This window comes from Stegostoma tigrinum, chromosome 12 (assembly GCF_030684315.1).
Source record: "Stegostoma tigrinum isolate sSteTig4 chromosome 12, sSteTig4.hap1, whole genome shotgun sequence".
Taxonomy (NCBI): domain Eukaryota; kingdom Metazoa; phylum Chordata; class Chondrichthyes; order Orectolobiformes; family Stegostomatidae; genus Stegostoma; species Stegostoma tigrinum.
Genome location: NC_081365.1, coordinates 20,551,988 through 20,570,768, shown reverse-complemented (window position 1 = coordinate 20,570,768; position 18,781 = coordinate 20,551,988). Strand labels below are relative to the sequence as shown.

General features: G+C 43.1%; 1 protein-coding gene across 5 annotated transcripts in view; it reads left to right on the top strand.

Annotated features, from left to right (window-relative positions):
• dop1b (DOP1 leucine zipper like protein B) overlaps window positions 1-18,781 on the top strand; it is a 154,764-nt gene that overhangs the window by 92,946 nt on the left and 43,037 nt on the right. For all 5 annotated transcript variants that reach the window (XM_059650177.1, XM_059650179.1, XM_059650178.1 and 2 more), the window contains 8 exons: window positions 1,485-1,675; window positions 3,865-5,485; window positions 9,193-9,304; window positions 12,232-12,420; window positions 13,067-13,192; window positions 14,570-14,707; window positions 15,845-15,900; window positions 17,149-17,253. In XM_059650177.1, coding sequence (XP_059506160.1) covers window positions 1,485-1,675; window positions 3,865-5,485; window positions 9,193-9,304; window positions 12,232-12,420; window positions 13,067-13,192; window positions 14,570-14,707; window positions 15,845-15,900; window positions 17,149-17,253 — 2,538 coding nt within the window. The remainder of the gene's footprint in view (window positions 1-1,484; window positions 1,676-3,864; window positions 5,486-9,192; window positions 9,305-12,231; window positions 12,421-13,066; window positions 13,193-14,569; window positions 14,708-15,844; window positions 15,901-17,148; window positions 17,254-18,781) is intronic.

Sequence of the window (18,781 nt, the reverse complement as noted above, 5' to 3'; positions counted from 1 at the left end):
ATATTTACATGTTAACTCCTGCTTGATGGATATATTATAAATTACAAAATTTAGTTAAGCAATATGAAATGTTTTAAATGTGTTTTTAATTTGTAATGTTTCGCAATATTTGGGCGAGTAAGAACTTGGATCTGTGTCATTAAAGCAGAGTGATGAGGAAGTTCAAGTCTGGCAGCATCTGTGGAGAAAGAAACAGCCCCTAGTCATACAGCATGGAAACAGACCCTTTGGTTCAACTCATCTATGCTGACTGGCCCAAGTTTCTCAAACTAAACTAATGATGCTGCTTGGCCTGCTGTGTTCCTCCAGCTTTACACTTTTTGTTGTCTCTAATTCCATTTACCGGTGTCTATCTCATATCCCCCTCAGCCATTCTTATTCATGTTCCTGTCCAATTGTCTTCTAAATGTAGTAATGGTATGTGCATTTAACACCTCCTCTGGCAGTTCATTCCACACACGCACCACCCTCTGTGGAAAAAGTTGCCCTCAGGTCCACTTTAAATCTTTCTCCTCTCACCTTAAACCTTTTACTCTTGAACTCCTTTACCCTAGAGGAATGACCTTTTGCTATTCACCTTTATCTATGACCCTCGTGATTTTGTCAACATCTGTATAGTCACCCCTCAACCCCCTATGCTCCAGGGAAAATGATTACCAGCCCATCAGGCCTCTCTTTATAACTCAAGCCCTCCAGTTATGGTAACATCCTTGTGAATCTTTTCTGCTCCCTCTCCAATTTCATAATATCTTTTCCTGCTGCCTCGGCAATTTTTAATATCTTTCCTGAACTCAAAACATGAAATTTGTTTTTATGTTCACATGTAATGCCAGACTGCAGCTTCTTTTTTATAAAGACAAGTTCTGTTTTAATGTCAGATCTTCAGTATCCACCATACTTTACTTTTATTTGCATATATATAGCATTATTAATGCCCTGAGAGCATTGGAATGGGTTTTATAACTAATGCATTTGCTATTATGTGTGTTTGCTCGAATTTTTGTAAGCTCAGCAGCCAAATTTCAGACTACAAAGTTTCACTTTGTAAAGTGATGAATTGGTCGACTGGATAATATTTTCAGATTGTGAAACAGGTCTCGATCCTACAACCTACCAGCTCGTAGGCAAATGCTGACTCAAGGCAATTTACACTTAGTCTGATTGGCATACCCTAATTACCTGAAGAGTAGGAACTGAGTAATGACAGAGGATAGTCTGGAAGAGGTGCTTGGAAATGGAGAGAGACCAAGAGAATTTTATTTATATTTGGGAGGTGAGGGGCTCAGGAGAATATAGGATTCTGGAGGACATGATGGTGGATGATCTTAGTATCAAGTCAAACTGAGGTACAAGGTCAAGCATTAACATTATTAAAAGCAATGTGGAAATTATTTCTGATTTTAATTCTGATAGAAATATTTACGCTATACCTTTTTTAGAAGGCTGGTGTGACCTAACAGTTTCTGTTTAACCCTGGTATTCAGGAGCCTCTTTGTAGTGTTGGACAGTCTGAACTGTTCAGATGGAGCAATCAGTGCAGCAGCGCAGGGTTGGCTGGTCCGGGCTCTCTCCCTCAATGACGTTGCTCGGATTCTAGAACCGGTCTTCCTGTTGCTTCTTCACCCGAAGACACAACGCACTTCCATTCTGTGCCTGAAAAAGAAAGTTATGGGAGGTAATAATCAGATGTTGCATGTGTGGAGTGCAAACTGCATCATTTGTATTTGTTCTGATTTGTGAAAAACGTGGTGAGCTTTGTCAGCTAACATATCTCTTTTGAGGGTAGATTCTGAGGTCTGTCAGAGGATAGATGTGTAGAAAATCTTTGTTTACAGATAAGACTGGATTTGAGGGCCATATGTAGTCACTGATAAATCCAGTTCAGGAGAAATCTTTGTTGGAGTAGTTGAAGGGAACCATGCAGATGCATTTAAATGAAAGCCAGATAAGCCCAGCCGAGAGAAAGGTAAATATTGATGGGTTGACATGGAGAGAAATGGGGTGGTGGTCTGTGAACAGTAATTACTGGTATGGGTCAGCTGGACCAAATGGCCTGCTGGCACTATTGCTCAAGAACTGTGCATGCAATCTATAAGGGTTTCTAGTTTTGTCTAAGTCTAACTTAATGCATTGCTTTTCTAACAGCTTTAAACTACATAAAATAACAGCAATATTTTCCGTAACATTCTCAAGTTGCCTTCTGGTGAGTTGACTGAGTGTTTACACAAGTCTACCTATCAAGAAGGGAGTGTTGAGAGTAGAGAACAAAGTGTGGAGCTGGATGAACACAGCAGGCCAAGCAGCATCTCAGGAGCACAAAAGCTGATGTTTCGGGCCTAGACTCCTCTTCAGGGATCTGATGAAGGGCCTGGGCCTAGGCCCGAAACGTCAGCTTTTGTGCTCCTGAGATGCTGCTTGGCCTACTGTGTTCATCCAGCTCCACACTTTGTTATCTTGGATTCTCCAGCATCTGCAGTTCCCATTATCCATGTTGAGAGTAGGTCCTGAATATGCAGGAGATGCCGTGACTCCTGCGGATTTACACTTTAGTCGTGCGTGACAGAATATTCTAACTCTGATTTCAAGTTAGTTTTATTTTAATAAAAGTTTTAGCTTGTATTCTAGCCACCATCTCTGCCACAAATGGTTCTCCTGATGTTGATATATAAGCAAGTTTCACTTTCCTAATGCTTTCTTAGAAAAGCAGTTTTTATTTTCTGAATTCCATACCGGATTTCTTGGGGTTTATTGATGGCCTCTAATTATGTGCTTCCCTGCATGAGAACATACACTCATTATCCATTCTGTCAAAACCTTCCATAATTTTCAAATTTTGTGCCAGGTCACCACTTATCCTTTTGTGATAGAACACAGGCTCTGCCTGGAATTCCTTTCATGTTGTAATATAACCCCACATCTTCTTGGTGTTCCTCTAGTAACTGTTCTGTATGTCCATTCCAGTGCATTTAGATCCTTGTAATAATATGGCAGCCACATCTCCCTATTGACAGCCTGGGGGCTACCATTGATCAGAAATTCAACTGGACCAGCTGTGTTAATACTGCGGCTACAAGAGTAGGTCACAGACCAGGAGTTCTGAAATCATTGACTTGCCTCTTGACTCCCCTGAGCCGATCCACCATCTTCAAGGTACAAGTCAGAAGCCTGAATAAGCGCAACTCCAACAATCTTCAAAGCTTGACACCATCCAGGACCCACCAACTTGTTTGATTGACACAACTTCCATACACACTCTCACTTCCTCTGCCACCAGAAGTAGCAGAAGTGGGTACCATTTTAAGAAATACACTTCTGAAGTTCACCCAAACTTCTGAGACATGACCTTCCAAACGCCCCTGAAACTCCATGCTCTTCCCGTCAAGAGTCATGCACTACACCTTTGGAATTGGGTGTTAGTTTTGCCTCCTTCTTGATTCCATTGCTCTGCACTATTTCTTTTGGGTAACCAAACAATTCTGATGCTAATTGTCATCATTTAAAATGATTGGCAATGTCAACAGAAATCAAATTGAGCAAGCCCCTGTTGCTACAACTCAGTCCCACAATAGATGACAACTTTGCTAATTGAACCATTGGGGGAAAAATGAGTGTGGATCTTTTCCCAGAGAGTATTAAGAAAGTGAAACTTGCTTTTACATTAGCATCAGGAGAAGCATTTGGGGCAGAGATGGTGTCTAGAATACAAGTTAAAACCTGTAATAAAATAAAGCTAACTTTAAATCAGATTCAGAATATTCTGTCAGGCACGACTAAACTAAGATCTGCATGCTGCAGCATTACTTCTTACGGACTTCCAAAGCAAGAGATAAATGCTATTTTTTTTTTCTGTCCATTGTATTTCAGAAGATATCAAGTCTTTGTACAACAGGGTGTCTGCCTGTCCAAAAGCATTTAGTACACCACTGGAAATGGTTGAAACCAGTTCGGAGGACAGCTGTATATTCGCTCACGTTTCATCAGTGGACAGGGATGCTCTCTGGGCTGAAGTGGAGGGAGAGCCTGAAAGATCAGCCCTTCGTCGAGAAGGGTTGAGGAAAAATACTAACCGTTCATTTAGCGAACTGTGTCAGAATGTCCCTCTGGAAGACAACAAGGATAGCAGCGAGCACACAGACTCGATCGATACCAGCTCAGGAGCAGTCTCTTCAGGAATCACTTCCTCTGTTTCGCCACCAACCCCAGAGCATCAAGATACCATGGACAACACTGAGGAAGATGAGTTTGGGTTACAAGAGAAGGCTGGCATGGACAAGATGGCTAATAATGGTACTCAGCCCAAAGCCCAGTTGATACTGGTTCACACCGACTCTGAAAAAACGCAAATGTCACAGTCCCTATCCAGTGACGAAGAGGACATAGATTTGGAACTGCAATTAATTACTCGAGAAAAGCTCCTAAAACGGCAACAAGAGAAGCATGCCTTAGTGGAAGCTTTGTTCAAGCATGTTTTGTTATACGTACAACCTTACGATTCGAAACGGGCACTGTATGCTTTTTCTGTCCTAGAAGCTGTGTTGAAAACGACTCCCAAAGAATTTATTGAGGCACTGTCTGCCTCATGTATGGATACCAACTCCAGCAGTCAGCTCAGTCTGATACATAACCTCCTAGCTCGCCACCAGGAGTCCCTCCTGGGTATGGATTTTTACGGGAAGCTTTCTGCTCGGGCATTGCCTGCATGCTACCACCATTGCTCCTTCATTGAATTGCTCATTTGCCTCTGCCTGAATTTCCTGAGGTCCTATTACCCGTGCCGGATGAGGGTGAATCACAAGGATTTGCTGGGAAACAGGGATGTTCAAGTGAATAGTGTCCAAGTCCTGATTCGGATTGTAATGCAGCTGGTTGCCAGTGTCAAGTCAGCTGATGCCAAGGACATTGACCTCATTAGCGCCTTGTTGACCAAGTGGAAGGTTCAGGAAATAGTGCTGCTTTCCCTCTCTGCTTCCATGTACATCAGTGAGAAGAGCTACAGGCTCAGCTTTGCAGAATCCAGCGATGAATCCATTGAAGATGGCCTCTCTGAGGAAAGCCTTATTAACTTTGGCCAGGACCAGATTTGGAGCGAGCACCCACTGCAGATCGAGCTCCTGAAGTTACTGCAGGTCCTGATTGTGCTGGAGCACCACCTCGGTCAGACAGCTGCTGAATACAAGAGCTTTTCTGACCTTACCAAGGAGTGGCACAAGATCATGAGCTTCCAGCAATCAATCACTGCTATGGGTTATGTAGAATCTCAGGCCATCACTGCTCAGGGCATGTTTGTGTCAGCAGTTGTTAGAGCCTTGGAACCACAGTATGGTTACAGCATTCACCCACCCTGGGTGAGCCTGGTTACTGCCTCCCTACCTTACCTTGGCAAGTCCTTAGGACTGGTTGTTGCACCATTTGTTGCACGGATCTGCAGAAACCTGGATGACCTTGTTCTCCAGGAGGAATGTGAGAGTGAAAAGAAGAAAAGAAGGTATGCAACCATCACTTTCTGTCAGTATTTTCAACAGGTGTCACCTTAACCAATCGGGCCTCGAGTGATACTGGTTGTTTTCTTCATTCTGCCATTGATTTACTTTAGCGTTTAGCCAGTGGCATTTGGTGCTTTTATGATTGAAGTAAGCAAATCTCCAAAGTACCAAAATTCCAAGGAAACAACAGTTTACGCTGCCTGACATGTGCGCTCATGCGCTGGGAAGTAGACTGTTATTGGCTTCAACATCAAGGATGCACCAGCCAACAGTCAAACATATATTTGTTTAAATTCCAGCAAAGCAAATAGGCTGTCGACATGGCATTGCCTTGCATCAGAGTCTACTTACTAACCAATCAGCACCCTCTTCTCATGCACTAAAAATTGTCATTCCCTTGGGAATTTTGATATTCTTGCAACTCTGCCTTGAAAGTGCAGTCGGAAAATTTTCAACAGCTTCTCTGTATTGGGGAATGTTTTAGCCCTGTTCTACCAAGTGACTGTTTGTTTGAAGAAATAATAGTCTTAAACATTTTCTACATCAGGCATGATGCAACTTGAATTTGGAATTCCTCTGGTTCAGGATTGTAGCTCACTACCACCACCTACAGGGCCACTAGAGATGGACAACAAAAGCTCACATCCCAAGAACAAATTAAATATCTTTTTCTTATGTACTGCAGTAATTTCTGTAACAACACAAAAATTCTGGTTATATTTGCTTGCAAATTAGATACATTCTTTGAGAGTGGACCTCTGCAAATGTGTACTCAATGCATACATTTTCCAAGCGTAAATCCTAGGCAGTCAAAATAGTTTTGCCTCTTTGAGATAAAGCCAGCAGCGTTTGCTTTCTCGCAATTTGGTTAGGCCACTTTTGGAATACTGTGTTCATTTCTGGCCTCTCTGCTATAGGAAGGATGTTGTTAAACTTGAAAAAATTTACAAGGATGTTGCCAAGGTTTCAGGTGAAGGGAGAGGGTGAATATGCTGGGGCTATTTTCCCTGGAGCATCGAAGGCTAAGGGGTGACCTTGTAGAGGCTTATAAAATCATGAGGGGCATGGATAGTGTGAATAGCTAAGATATTTTTCCCAGGGTAAGGATGTCGAAAACTAGAGGGCATAGGTTTCAGGTGAGAGAGGGAAGATGTAAAAGGGATGCAAGGGGAAACCTTTTCACTGAGGGCCGTGCGTGTACGGAATGAGCTGGTGGAGGCTGGTACACTTACAACATTTTAAAAGGCATCTGGTTGGGTACATGAGTAAGAAGGGTTTAGAGGGATATGGGCCAAATGCTGGCAAATGGGGACTGGATTGATTTTAGGATATCTGGTCAGCGCAGATGAATTGGACGAGAGGGTCCGTTTCCGTGATGTACATCTGTTACTGTATAAATATCTTTTATAAAGCTCATCAAGAGCCTTTAATAGAACATAGAACATGACAGCACAGTACAGGCCCTTCGGCCTTCGATGTTGTGCCGACCTGTCATTACCGATCTCAAGCCCATCTAACCTACACTATTCCATGTACATCCATACGCTTCTCCAATGACGACTGAAATGTACCTAAAGTTGGAGAATCCAGTACCGTTGCAGGCAAAGCGTTCCATTCCCTTACTACTCTCCTGAGTAAAGAAACTACCTCTGACATCCGTCCTATATCTTTCACCCCTCAGTTTAAAGCTATGCCCCCTCGTGCTCGCCGTCACCATCCTAGGAAAAAGGCTGTCCCTATCCACCCTATCTAACCCTCTGATTATTTTATATGTTTCAATTAAGTCACCTCTCAACCTTCTTCTCTCTAATGAAAACAGCCTCAAGTCCCTCAGCCTTTCCTCGTAAGACCTCCCCTCCATACCAGGCAACATCCTAGTAAATCTCCTCTGCACCCTTTCCAAAGCTTCCATATCCTTCTTATAATACGGTGACCAGAACTGTACACAATACTCCAAGTGCGGCCGCACCAGAGTTTTTTGTGCAGCTTCACCATAACCTCTTGGTTCCGGAACTCGATCCCTCTGTTAATAGAAGCTAAAACACTGTATGCCTTCTTAACAGCCCTGTCCACCTGGGTGGCAACCTTTTTAAAATTAAGATTCAATTCAGCATCTCCCTGATATAATCTAGATCATGTGCAGCCAACTTTGAGATGGCCTTCCTCAAAGGAACATATGGACAAATGTCCTGATTCAGTTTGAAGATGGTTGGGTTCTGAACCTGGATTTGTCCTGCTATTCTTTATTGTTAAGGCATGGGCTCTGGGTGAGTGTGAGTACCTCAGAGTATTTTTAATGCTTGCAGAGAGTTGTTTTAAATAATAATCGGAAAATACTGGAAGTTGTGCTGACTGATTATCCTGCTAAGATCAAACTACCCTGCTTACACTATGTTTTTACTATCATCCATCTGCCTATCCAAGAGTCGCTTTAATGTTCCTAATGTGTCTGACTACCACTGCTGGCAGAGCATTCCCCGCACCCACCACTCTGTGAAAAGAACCTATCGCTGACATCTCCCCTATACCTTCCTCCAATCACCTTATAATTATGTCCCCTCGTAATAGTCATTTCTGCCCTCGCTATCCAGAGACTTTGATCACTTTAGGCCCAAGTGCTATATCCAACACCACCTTGAAATTACACAGTGTTTTGGTCTCAACTGCTTTTTGTGGAAGTGAATTCCACAGGCTGACTACTCGTGGTGAAGACATTACTCCTCCTCTCCAGTTCTAAATGGTTTAGCTGGTATCCTTTAGACTGGCAGGTGAGTCCAGAACCAGGGGACAATGTGAACACCCTTCCTGCCTCTCCCATTTTAAAAAAAACCCCAAGAACTGCAGTTCGCATGGCAGCCTCACAGCACCAGGGCCCTGGGTTCGATTCCACCCTCGGGTGACTGTCTGTGTGGAGTTTGCACATTCTCCCCGTGTCTGCGTGGGTTTCCTCCACATACTCCGCTTTCCTCCCACAGTCCAAAGATGTGCAGGTTAGGTGGACTGGCCAGGCTAAATTGCCGTACTGTTCACATGTGCCGATTTAGGTGGGTTATGCAGAGATGGGTCTGGGTGGGCTGCTTTGAGGTTTGGTGTGGACCTGTTGGGCTGAGGGCCTGTTTTCACACTTTCTATGAAACTGCAGATGCTGGAAATCAGAAATTGCTGGAAAATCTCAGCAGGTCTGGCAGCATCTATGGAGAGAGAAAACGGTTAACGTTTTTGGTCTGGTGATCTTTCTCCAGTTCAGGTCTGATCTGACCTGAAGTGTTAAGTTTGCATTCTCTCCATGGATGCTTTCAGACCTGCTGAGTTTTTCCAGAAATTTCTGATTTTGCTTCTGAGTCTACCCTGTCTCGTCCTGTTACAATTCAACAGTTTTTAAGAGATTCTCCCTTTCCGTCTCATTCTTCTGAACCCGAGAGAACATAATGCTAACTGATCCAACCTCTCCTTTGCCATCTGTAAAAAGGAAAAAAATTATAGGAGAAGAAAAGTTTTTGTCTGAGTTCTTAATTGATTCATTTCTGGCTCTTGGAGCTCATATCAGAGAAAGTTGATAAAATTAGGATTTGTGGAAGAAAGTTGTCATTGTGCAATTAGTTCTGTAGTTACTGGCCTTGAGCCTTATGATATATTGTTTCCTCTGATTTGATGTGCTGATGTAAAATGCATTTAACTTTCCTACTTTTTTTATGTTTTAATTCTTTAGCACAACATCCAAAAAGGAGAATATCCCTCCAGATTATCCACTCACCCTTTTGGAAGGTCTCACTACCATTTCTCACTATTGCCTTCTGGATAGCTCCGCACAGGCAAAGAAGGTACTTCAGAATTAGTCTAAGTGCATAATATTCAGGGAATGCCTGAGCCCACAGTCATGTTCCAGCTGGTTGTTGGAATGCGGTCAAGGGGAGGCGATGGCCTCGTGGTATTATTGCTGTACTGCTAATCCAGAGACCCAGATAATGTTCTGGGGGTGTGAGTTTAAATCCCACCGTGGCAGATGGTGGAATTTGAATTCCATAAATACCTGGAATTAAGAGCCTAATTATGACCAAGAATCTCTGTTCTTTATCAGAAAAACCCTTCTGGTTCACTACTGCCCTTTTAGGGAAGGAAACTGCCACTCTTACCTGGTCTGGCCTATAATGTGACTCCAGACCCACAGCAATGTGGTTGACTCTGAATTGCCCTCCGGGCAATTAGGGATGAGCAATAAATGCTGCCTAGCCAGCAATGCCCTCATTCCTGTTCCAGAACACGAATTAGTGAAGGATAATGATGGACCCAACTTTCTTTAAAATACACTTTTTGCAGATGTAGGTGTTGATGGCCAGACCAGCATTCATTGCCAATTGCTGATTACCCAGAGAGGAGTAGAGGGTCAACCACTCTTGGAGGTCAGACCAGGTAAAATTGGCAGATTGTCCTCTCTAGGGTTCATTTAATGAATCAGTTGGATTTTGGTGACACCGTCATCAAATTTTTATTCAGTTCAAATTTCACCTCCCAATCATGGTGTAGTTTGAACTGATGGCCACAGAACATTTCACCTGCATCTCTCTGAATTTCTAACCCAATGACACACAACACTACAGGACCTCCTCCCCAAGCAGTTTTGTTGGGGTGACACGTTAGAGATGTATATCCCCTCGCTCAGTCACACAGCAAGTACCTCTGCATATGTGCTACCATGAAACATCCGCCTGCATTGAATTAAATATAGTTGACAGCCGTAGGGCATTAATTGTATGAGAGGATACATTATATGGAGGGCAAGTGTAGTAACCACTCCCCAAATGAAGTGAAATATTGTGCATTTCCCTCTATATAATCTATCCCCTCAAACAATTAATGCCATACAGTTGATCCAAAAGACACAGGGAAAACATTTCAGAGGCTGGGGAGGAGGAAAAGGGAAAACACACGATCTATTTCTGTTATATTTTTCCATGGTTCCATGTAGTACTCTGGTCAACTGGAGATTAAAATTTAGTCTGCACACTTATTTTGCTTGCTTTTCTTAAAAGAAAAGCCCTGAAGAATGCAGGACACTGTTTGTTTGGTTTTAAGGCACCCAGGTGAATCGGACCTGTGCAGTCTCAAGTTTGCTCAAAGTAGGACTTTGTTTACACCACACTACATTTTGCCACTGAAGACAGTCCGGGAGTAGTTCCTATTAGAAAGGGTGTTGCTTAGCTTGGTGTTGGTGAATGAGTTTATTGAACTTTAATCTACATCTTGCTCTCACTCTATCTGACTTGACAGTGCATAATGCTAATATTGTGTACATGAAATGGCAAGAGCTACATTCCTTGTGAGTTTTATTCCCCACGTTTGAAGAACAGGGAAGAAAACAATCTGATCTGTTGGAAACCTAAAAACAAACCTAACAGGCACAAGTGCTCTGGAATAAATAGGGAGAGAGGGGGAGGCGGAGAGAAAAGAAGTTAGGTGGAGAGGAGAGTATAGGTAGGGAGGGGATAGGTCAGTCCATGGAAGACGGACAGGTCAAGGAGGTGGGATGAGGTTAGTAGGTAGGAGATGGAGGTGCGGCTTGGGGTGGGAGGAAGGGATGGGTGAGAGGAAGAACAGGTTAGGGAGGCAGAGGCAGGTTGGACTGGTTTTGGGATGCACCTCCTCCCTCACCCCTATCCCAGGCCTCAAGATGACTTTCCATATTAAGCAGAGGTTCACCTGCACATTTGCCAATGTGGTCTACTGCATCCACTGTACCCGGTGCGGCTTCCTCTACATTGGGGAAACCAAGCGGAGGCTTGGGGACCGCTTTGCAGAACACCTCCGCTCGGTTCGCAATAAACAACTGCACTTCCCAGTCGCAAACCATTTCCACTCCCCCTCCCATTCTTTAGATGACATGTCCATCATCGGCCTCCTGCAGTGCCACAATGATGCCACCCGAAGGTTGCAGGAACAGCAACTCATATTCCGCTTGGGAACCCTGCAGCCCAATGGTATCAATGTGGACTTCACCAGCTTCAAAATCTCCCCTTCCCCCACCGCATCCCAAAACCAGCCCAGTTCGTCCCCTCCCCCCACTGCACCACACAATCAGCCCAGCTCTTCCCCTCTACCCACTGCATCCCAAAACCAGTCCAACCTGTCTCTGCCTCCCTAACCTGTTCTTCCTCTCACCCATCCCTTCCTCCCACCCCAAGCCACAACTCCATCTCCTACCTACTAACCTCATCCCACCTCCTTGACCTGTCTGTCTTCCCTGGGCTGACCTATCCCCTCCCTACCTCCCCACCTATACTCTCCTCTCCACCTTCGGTCTGCCTCCCCCTCTCTCCCTATTTATTCCAGAACCCTCACCCCATCCCCCTCTCTGATGAAGGGTCTAGGCCCAAAACGTCAGCTTTTGTGCTCCTGGGATGTTGCTGGGCCTGCTGTGTTCATCCAGCCTCACATTTTATTATCTTGGATTCTCTAGCATCGGCAGTTCCCATTATCACCTAACAGGCACAAGTGATCAGTTAAGCCTGAGAGAAGGTGGTCTGCCCAGATTTCTCACTGCCAAACTTTGGGTGCCAGTAACATTTGAAGGAGTCTGCACCTGTGGTCTTGACTGAAGTTGGTTCAAGATTGATCTTGGGGAAAAAGTTTTCATCCTGCTGTGCATTTTCAGCACTTCTGTTAATTTTGATTTTTCAGTTCTTGTAAACTTCAACTTTCTCTCTTCTACAATTCGATAAGGTCTTTTCACATGGGCTGTGTTTTATCCCAGTCTCCCACCACAGGTGATCCCACAAGTATGAAGAATGCTAAGAATGCCATCCTTGAAGAATTGCCTTTAATCGTCAACTCAACATCTCTTCTCTGGGGTGTAGTTCGAAGAGAAGAATCTCAGAGAAAGCCCATGAGTTCACTTGATGCTACAAAGGCCTCATCTTCTGTTTATTTTAAATCAACAAGAGTTAGTGACTAATTTCCTTATTTTGAGGGGCTGTGCTCGGGAGAGGTTGACTTAATTATTCAATTCTAATCTGCAAATCTTTGACAACTTATTGCCATGACAAACCAACACTGTGTTGTGATACCATTAGAATTTTTCAATAGGCATCAGTCGTTGTAGCTTTAGCTGGAAGTAGGAATGGGCTTTTTTTTTTTGTAGGTTAAATTTTACGTGGTTTTCAGTCAAATGGGGCTAGGCTGGCTGGACGTTCAACATCCAGATTACGAACGCAATGTTAGCACCTCTTTGAAGAGCCCTTCATTACACTGCAATTATTCATGCCATCGGGCTAATCATGCACCTCAGTGCATTAGTAAAGTCGGGTTCTGCAGGATATTTTGCTTGTTTTCATTGGAAAACTAAAAAGAGTGCAATTCGGGGTTAAGATTTCCCAACCTTTGTAATCTTGAAAGCTGAGTGTTGATAGATTTAGCTCAATGGTTGTTGATATGTTTTAGACGTTGGGAAAGCCAGTGAGCCAACAAGGCTATGATGGGGAAGTTGCACCAACAGTCAATGAAATGGGAATGGGGAAGGAGAAATGTCCTTTTCATTTGGACCTGTGAGTTCCTGTATTCTTCAGGTTGTGATATTTTGTTTTTGAAAGACCCTTAGACAGAAAATTCTGGAGCTCCTGAATCCATTTGCTGCTCAGATGGGTGTCCACCTGATGGCAGCTGTGGCAGCAGTGTGGAACAAGAAGAAAAGCAGCAAAAAACTGAGTCAAACCAAGGTTAGATAATTGTTTATTATTCAACGTGCATTTACGTTGCCAAGGTATTTGCTCTGATCTTCCCTTTTCATTGAGTTCACAGAAACCCCTGCCTTCTGGACTGTTATAGATTTGTTAGAGTCCCAATGGAAGCTGTTCAGCCCACGAAAGGTTTTCCCGAAAGAGCACTGAATGCCATTCTCCCCGTAACCCTGAACGTTTGGCCCTTTGTCAGTTAACAGATGAATTCCCTTTTGAATTCATTGGTTGAACCTGCCTCCCTCAGTTTTGTCATAACAACCAAGTGTGGAGCTGGATGAACACAGCGGGCCAAGCATAGATAGACATAGAAAAGTACAGCACAGTGCAGGCCCTTCGGCCCACAATGCTGTGCCGTGGAATAATCCTAATTCAAAAATAAAATAACCTAACCTACATTCCCCTCAATTCACTGCTGTCCGTGTGCATGTCCAGCAGTCGCTTAAATGTCACTAATGTCTCCGCTTCCACGACTACCACTGGCAAACTATTCCATGCGCTCAACTCTCCGGGTGAAGAACCTCCCTCTGACGTCTCGTCAATACCTTCCTCCTAACACCTTAAAACTATGACCCCTTGTGGCAGTCAATCCTGCCCTGGGAAAAAGTCTCTGGTTATCGACTCTATCCATGCCTCTCATTACCTGGTAAGCCTAGCTTTTCTGATTAGGGATCTCTGCCTGAAATGTCAGCTTTTGTGCTCCTGAGATGCTGCTTGGCCTGCTGTGTTCATCCAGCTTCACACTTCGTTATCTTGGATGCTCCAGCATCTGCAGTTCCCATTATCTCCCTTAGTTTTGTTTGCAGTTCATAACTAACTAATTCTCATTCTTATTAGTACTTTTTTTTTCAAAAGAGAACATCAGGCACACTTTCTTTTTAAATATTGCAATTGTTCTCCTGATTCAAATGACTGAAATGTGTCGAATTAAAGTTGTGCATTCAAAACATGAATCTAGGATTTGAACATTGGTTCTTCAGTGCCTTATGGAAGGAACATTTCACAGTCGTATAGAATATTATAGTTCAGATAAGATGGTACGCTGAAACTTAACTTTACCTGTCTGTCCAGCTGCAAATGAGAGATGCAAATGAGTTATTGTAAGTTTTTTTTGGCGTCTTGACTACTATTCCTCCCTCTGGCTCATTTTCAGCCAGTCGATTATTTCCTTCATTGATCTATTGCTATAGTACTCTAATCTTTCACAGAAAATGAGTGCATTACACATAATCAAGTTTAACTGAAAGCTGTTGTTTCCAAGTGTAACTTGTTGTTGAAATGAGGACTAGTAATTTTGAAATGTTGTGCTTGTCAAGCCTTCGAATTATAATTAAGCTTGTCTTCACTTTTGTTTTGTAGACACCAATTCTGCCTGTAGCCAGTGAAGCTCAGCTGACACTAGTCGGGTTGGTCCAAGCACTGAACACTCTGAATACTGACAGTGTATTACAACTGATAAAGGAGGTTGTAAAGAAGCCACCTCAAACCAAAGAAGAGGTAAAATTTTGTGCGCTTTGAGCATGCCCCGGTTCAATTTGTTCACTTTGGCGAAGTCAGTTTTAATGCGAGGAATAATGATAGTGCCATGTTTTTAAACAAAAATCAATTGCTCCTGCAGCAGAATAGCACCAGGCAGTACAGCACTAGATTCAAAGTCATCAGCTTGGTTCCAGAAAGCTGTGAATAGGAACCACTTGTGTCTCAGCCTTGGTTGAAAGATGCTGTTGGAGACGCGTCTCCATGTGTAAAGTGGGATGAGAATAATATTCACCTATGAGCTTATTTCGTGCAAAAGTTTTCTTTTGAAACTTCAATTATGATGTCATGCTATTACAACTAATATCCCTTAATAGGACATGTGAGAATCTAAGAGGATGTTGGAAATTTAAGGATGGTACAAAGTCAGTCTCTAATTCTGCCAGGGTTTCCAGTCTTAGTTGTGTATGTATGTCGGTGTTAAGGAGCAGCCATACAATTCTGTACAAAAAACAGTTAGGAAATTGGAGGAATCGTCCAAAGATGAGTCTGTTGGGACTATTAGTTTGAACGCAAATCTGCTAGTGGTCTCAACAGCTCATTGTTCATTTGCTGCAGCAGGAGAAATGCATGATATTGAAATCCCGTTTATGGAGTGACGCCTCTGGGGCTGGATTGAAGTAGGCAGTCACAATGAGACTGCTTCACTCAGTTTACCCCAACAAAGAGCAAGCCCAATTTTCGTATCCTTTCCACCACTCTCCAAGGCATTGACTCATGTTGTGTTAGAATTGCAAAGTCTACTACCTTTTTGTATTTTGAAACAAATCTCTTAGAAAGTCTGGTGTCATTGCCAGTTGTGGTCAGCAGCGAGAGTCCTGTGTGTGTTGTTTTTCTTTTAAACCCTCTCTCGAAAGCCAGAATACAAAAATCATTCGTGGGTTCAGTTCCCACAATGTTTGTTTGAGAACAGCAATCATAAACCCACACAACTTTATCAAATCTGCATCACTGTGCACCATGTTGACATGTGTATCATTTGAATTATCGGTGTTACTTGAGGGATATGCAAATTGATGTTATAAAATGCTGAGATGTTTCAATCCTCTGAAAATTGGGCTTAAAATGTTGGATAACTTACCGAGTTTTCTCTTCTAGAAACCAACCTTGGTTGATATCCCAATGCTGCAATTCAGTTTTGCATTACTTCAGAGGTAATTCTGTTCAAAAGCTTCTTATTTACTTAAGCGTTATTAAAATGGGCAGTTGCCCAAGTCCTACCAGACCAGAGGGCTGCTCCCTCTCTCATGACAGAGGCCACTAGTCTATTGTCGCCACACCTCAGGCAATGGAGAGATTGAGAAGGAGTGTCTCTCATGATAACCGCAGACAGTGACGGAGTTGAAGCCATGTGTTTGGCTTCACTCTGCCTTGCAAACAAGCCATCCAGCCAACTGAGCTAACTGACCCCCAATTACAACTATTAAAAGAATGACACAAAATAATGAGTATTATTGTATAAGTCTGTGAATTTTTGAGGGTGACTGTTGTTTCCAAACCTTTGTCCAATTCAGATGAATGGAAAATGGGTAGGTGTTTGCCCGGAAGTTGAAGATCTGTGTTAAGATATTCCAGTTTGGTCTAAATTTGTACGTTAGACAACAGGTTACAATTCTCAGCTATTTATTATATTTGATGTAGAACTAACAGCACTGAAGTTTCTTTATCCTTTACAATGCTTTTATTTGCATTCTGCAATTGAATGAATATTGTTAAAGTTTATCTTGAACATTATAAGGTAGAATTTTGTTCAAATCAGGGAGTTCTTCTCTTTGTATCAGTCGACCAAAGTAGAATAACTTTCATCCTTTCCATAAAAGCGCGCTCTCTTTTCTTTCTCTCTCACCCTCTCTCTCACCCTCTCTCTCACCCTCTCTCTCACCCTCTCTCTCACCCTCTCTCTCACCCTCTCTCTCACCCTCTCTCTCACCCTCTCTCTCACCCTCTCTCTCACCCTCTCTCTCACCCTCTCTCTCACCCTCTCTCTCACCCTCTCTCTCACCCTCTCTCTCACCCTCTCTCTCACCCTCCCCCTCGTATTCTCCTTTAAACAACCTGAGATCGTGAAATTTAGCCACCTGGTGGAGAGAGAAACACTACTGTTTTAGTTTTAAAAACTGAAATAACTGCAGAAGCTGTAAATCAGGAACAAAAACAAAGTTGCTGGAAAAGCTCAGTAAGTCTGGCAGCATCTGTGAAGGAGAAAACAGTTAACATTTCGGGTCTGGTGACCCTTCCTCAGAACTCTCTTTTTTTAGTTTTCTCTGATCTGAGAATCTCCATTCAACTTCAAATGAAACAAGTTTGAATGAGCAGCTCAGTGGAATGAAGATCAAAGATAGCTCCTGCATTTTTTTTTGTTTAACAAGTTAGATAGTTGACTTCATTATCTTTTATTCCAGGCTTTCCATAGCCAATTTACAAGATACTCTGCCATCTTTGCTCGGCCTATTAAAGGAATCTATTCAGTTGAACCTAGCGCCGCCTGGACATTTCCTGTTACTTGGGTGAATACACATTCCTATTTCTGCTCTGAATCATCGTTCATTTTTTTATGAATGTTTTTATTTCAATTTCTGAATTGTCTGGGTTTTGTTTGTAACGTTTTGAAGTAGTTCTTCAGCAGTAATTATCTTGTTCCATTATTAAGACAGTTATGATGCATAATGTATCTTTAACCGAAAGTGTATCCCACTGTTCTTTGCCTCATTAAACATAAGAAGCGAATAAGGAGATCTTGTGCAGATTAGGTGAATTAGCCATGGTAAATGTTAAGTTATAAGGATAGGATCGGGGGATGGGTTGTGACTCGATGGGCTGAGTGGCCTGCGCCTGTGCTGTAGGGATTCCATTAATGTGTTCCACAGCCAGCTTCACCACTCATTACAATCAAGATTGATCTTGGGTTTCAATTCTTTCTTTTCCACCCACATAGACGAAGGCATTGAAAGTAATGTTAGCAAACTTGCTGATGACACAAAGTTGGGTGGTAGTGTGAAATGTGAGGAGGATGGTATGAGAATACAGGGTGACTTGGACAGGTTAGCTGAGTGGATGGATGCATGGCAGATGCAGTTCATGTGGATAAATGTGTGGTTATCCACTTTGGCAAGAACAGGAAGGCAGATTACTGTCTAAATTGAGTCAAGTTAGGTAATGGGGAAGTACAACGAGATCTAGGTGTTCTTGCACATCAGTCAATTTAAGCAAGCATGCAGGTACAGCAGGCAATGAAGAATGCTAACGGCATGCTGGCCCTCATAACAAGAGGAGTTGAGTATAGGAGCAAAGAGGCCCTTCTGCAGCTGTACAGGGCCCTGGTGAGACCGCACCTGGAGTATTGTGTGCAGTTTTGGTCTCAATTTGAGGAAGGACATTCTTGCTATTGATGGAGTGCAGCACCGGTTCACGAGGTCAATTCCCGGAATGGTGGGACTATCATATGTTAAGATTGGAGCGACTGGGCTTGTATACACTTGAGCTTAGAAGGATGAGAGGGGATCTGATGGAGACATATGAGATTATTAAGGGATTGGGCACTCTGGAGGCAGGAAGCATGTTTCCGCTGATGGGTGAGTCCGGAACCAGAGGACACAGTTTTAAAAATAGGGGATAGGCCATTTAGAACCAAGTTGAGGGAAAAACTTCTTCACCCAGAGAGTGGTGGATATATGGAATGCTCTGCCCCAGAAGGCAGTAGAGGCCAAGTCTCTGGATACTTTCAAGAAAGAGATGGATAGAGCTCTTAAAGATAGTGGAATCAAGGGTTATGGGGATAAGGCAGGAACAGGATACTGATTGTGGATGATCAGCCATGATCATAATGAATGGTGGCGCTGACTCGAAGGGCCGAATGGCCTACTCCTGCACCTATTGTCTATTGTCTATTGTCTATTATATCCAGGTCGTTTGATTCCCTGGGAGACGAAATATCTCTCTGTTGCAGCGTTAGATGTAGTCACTGATGGCTTACCCATATCCACCTGGAGCCATGAAACTCTAATGACTCTCAGCCTTTGCGTAAAGAAATTTCAC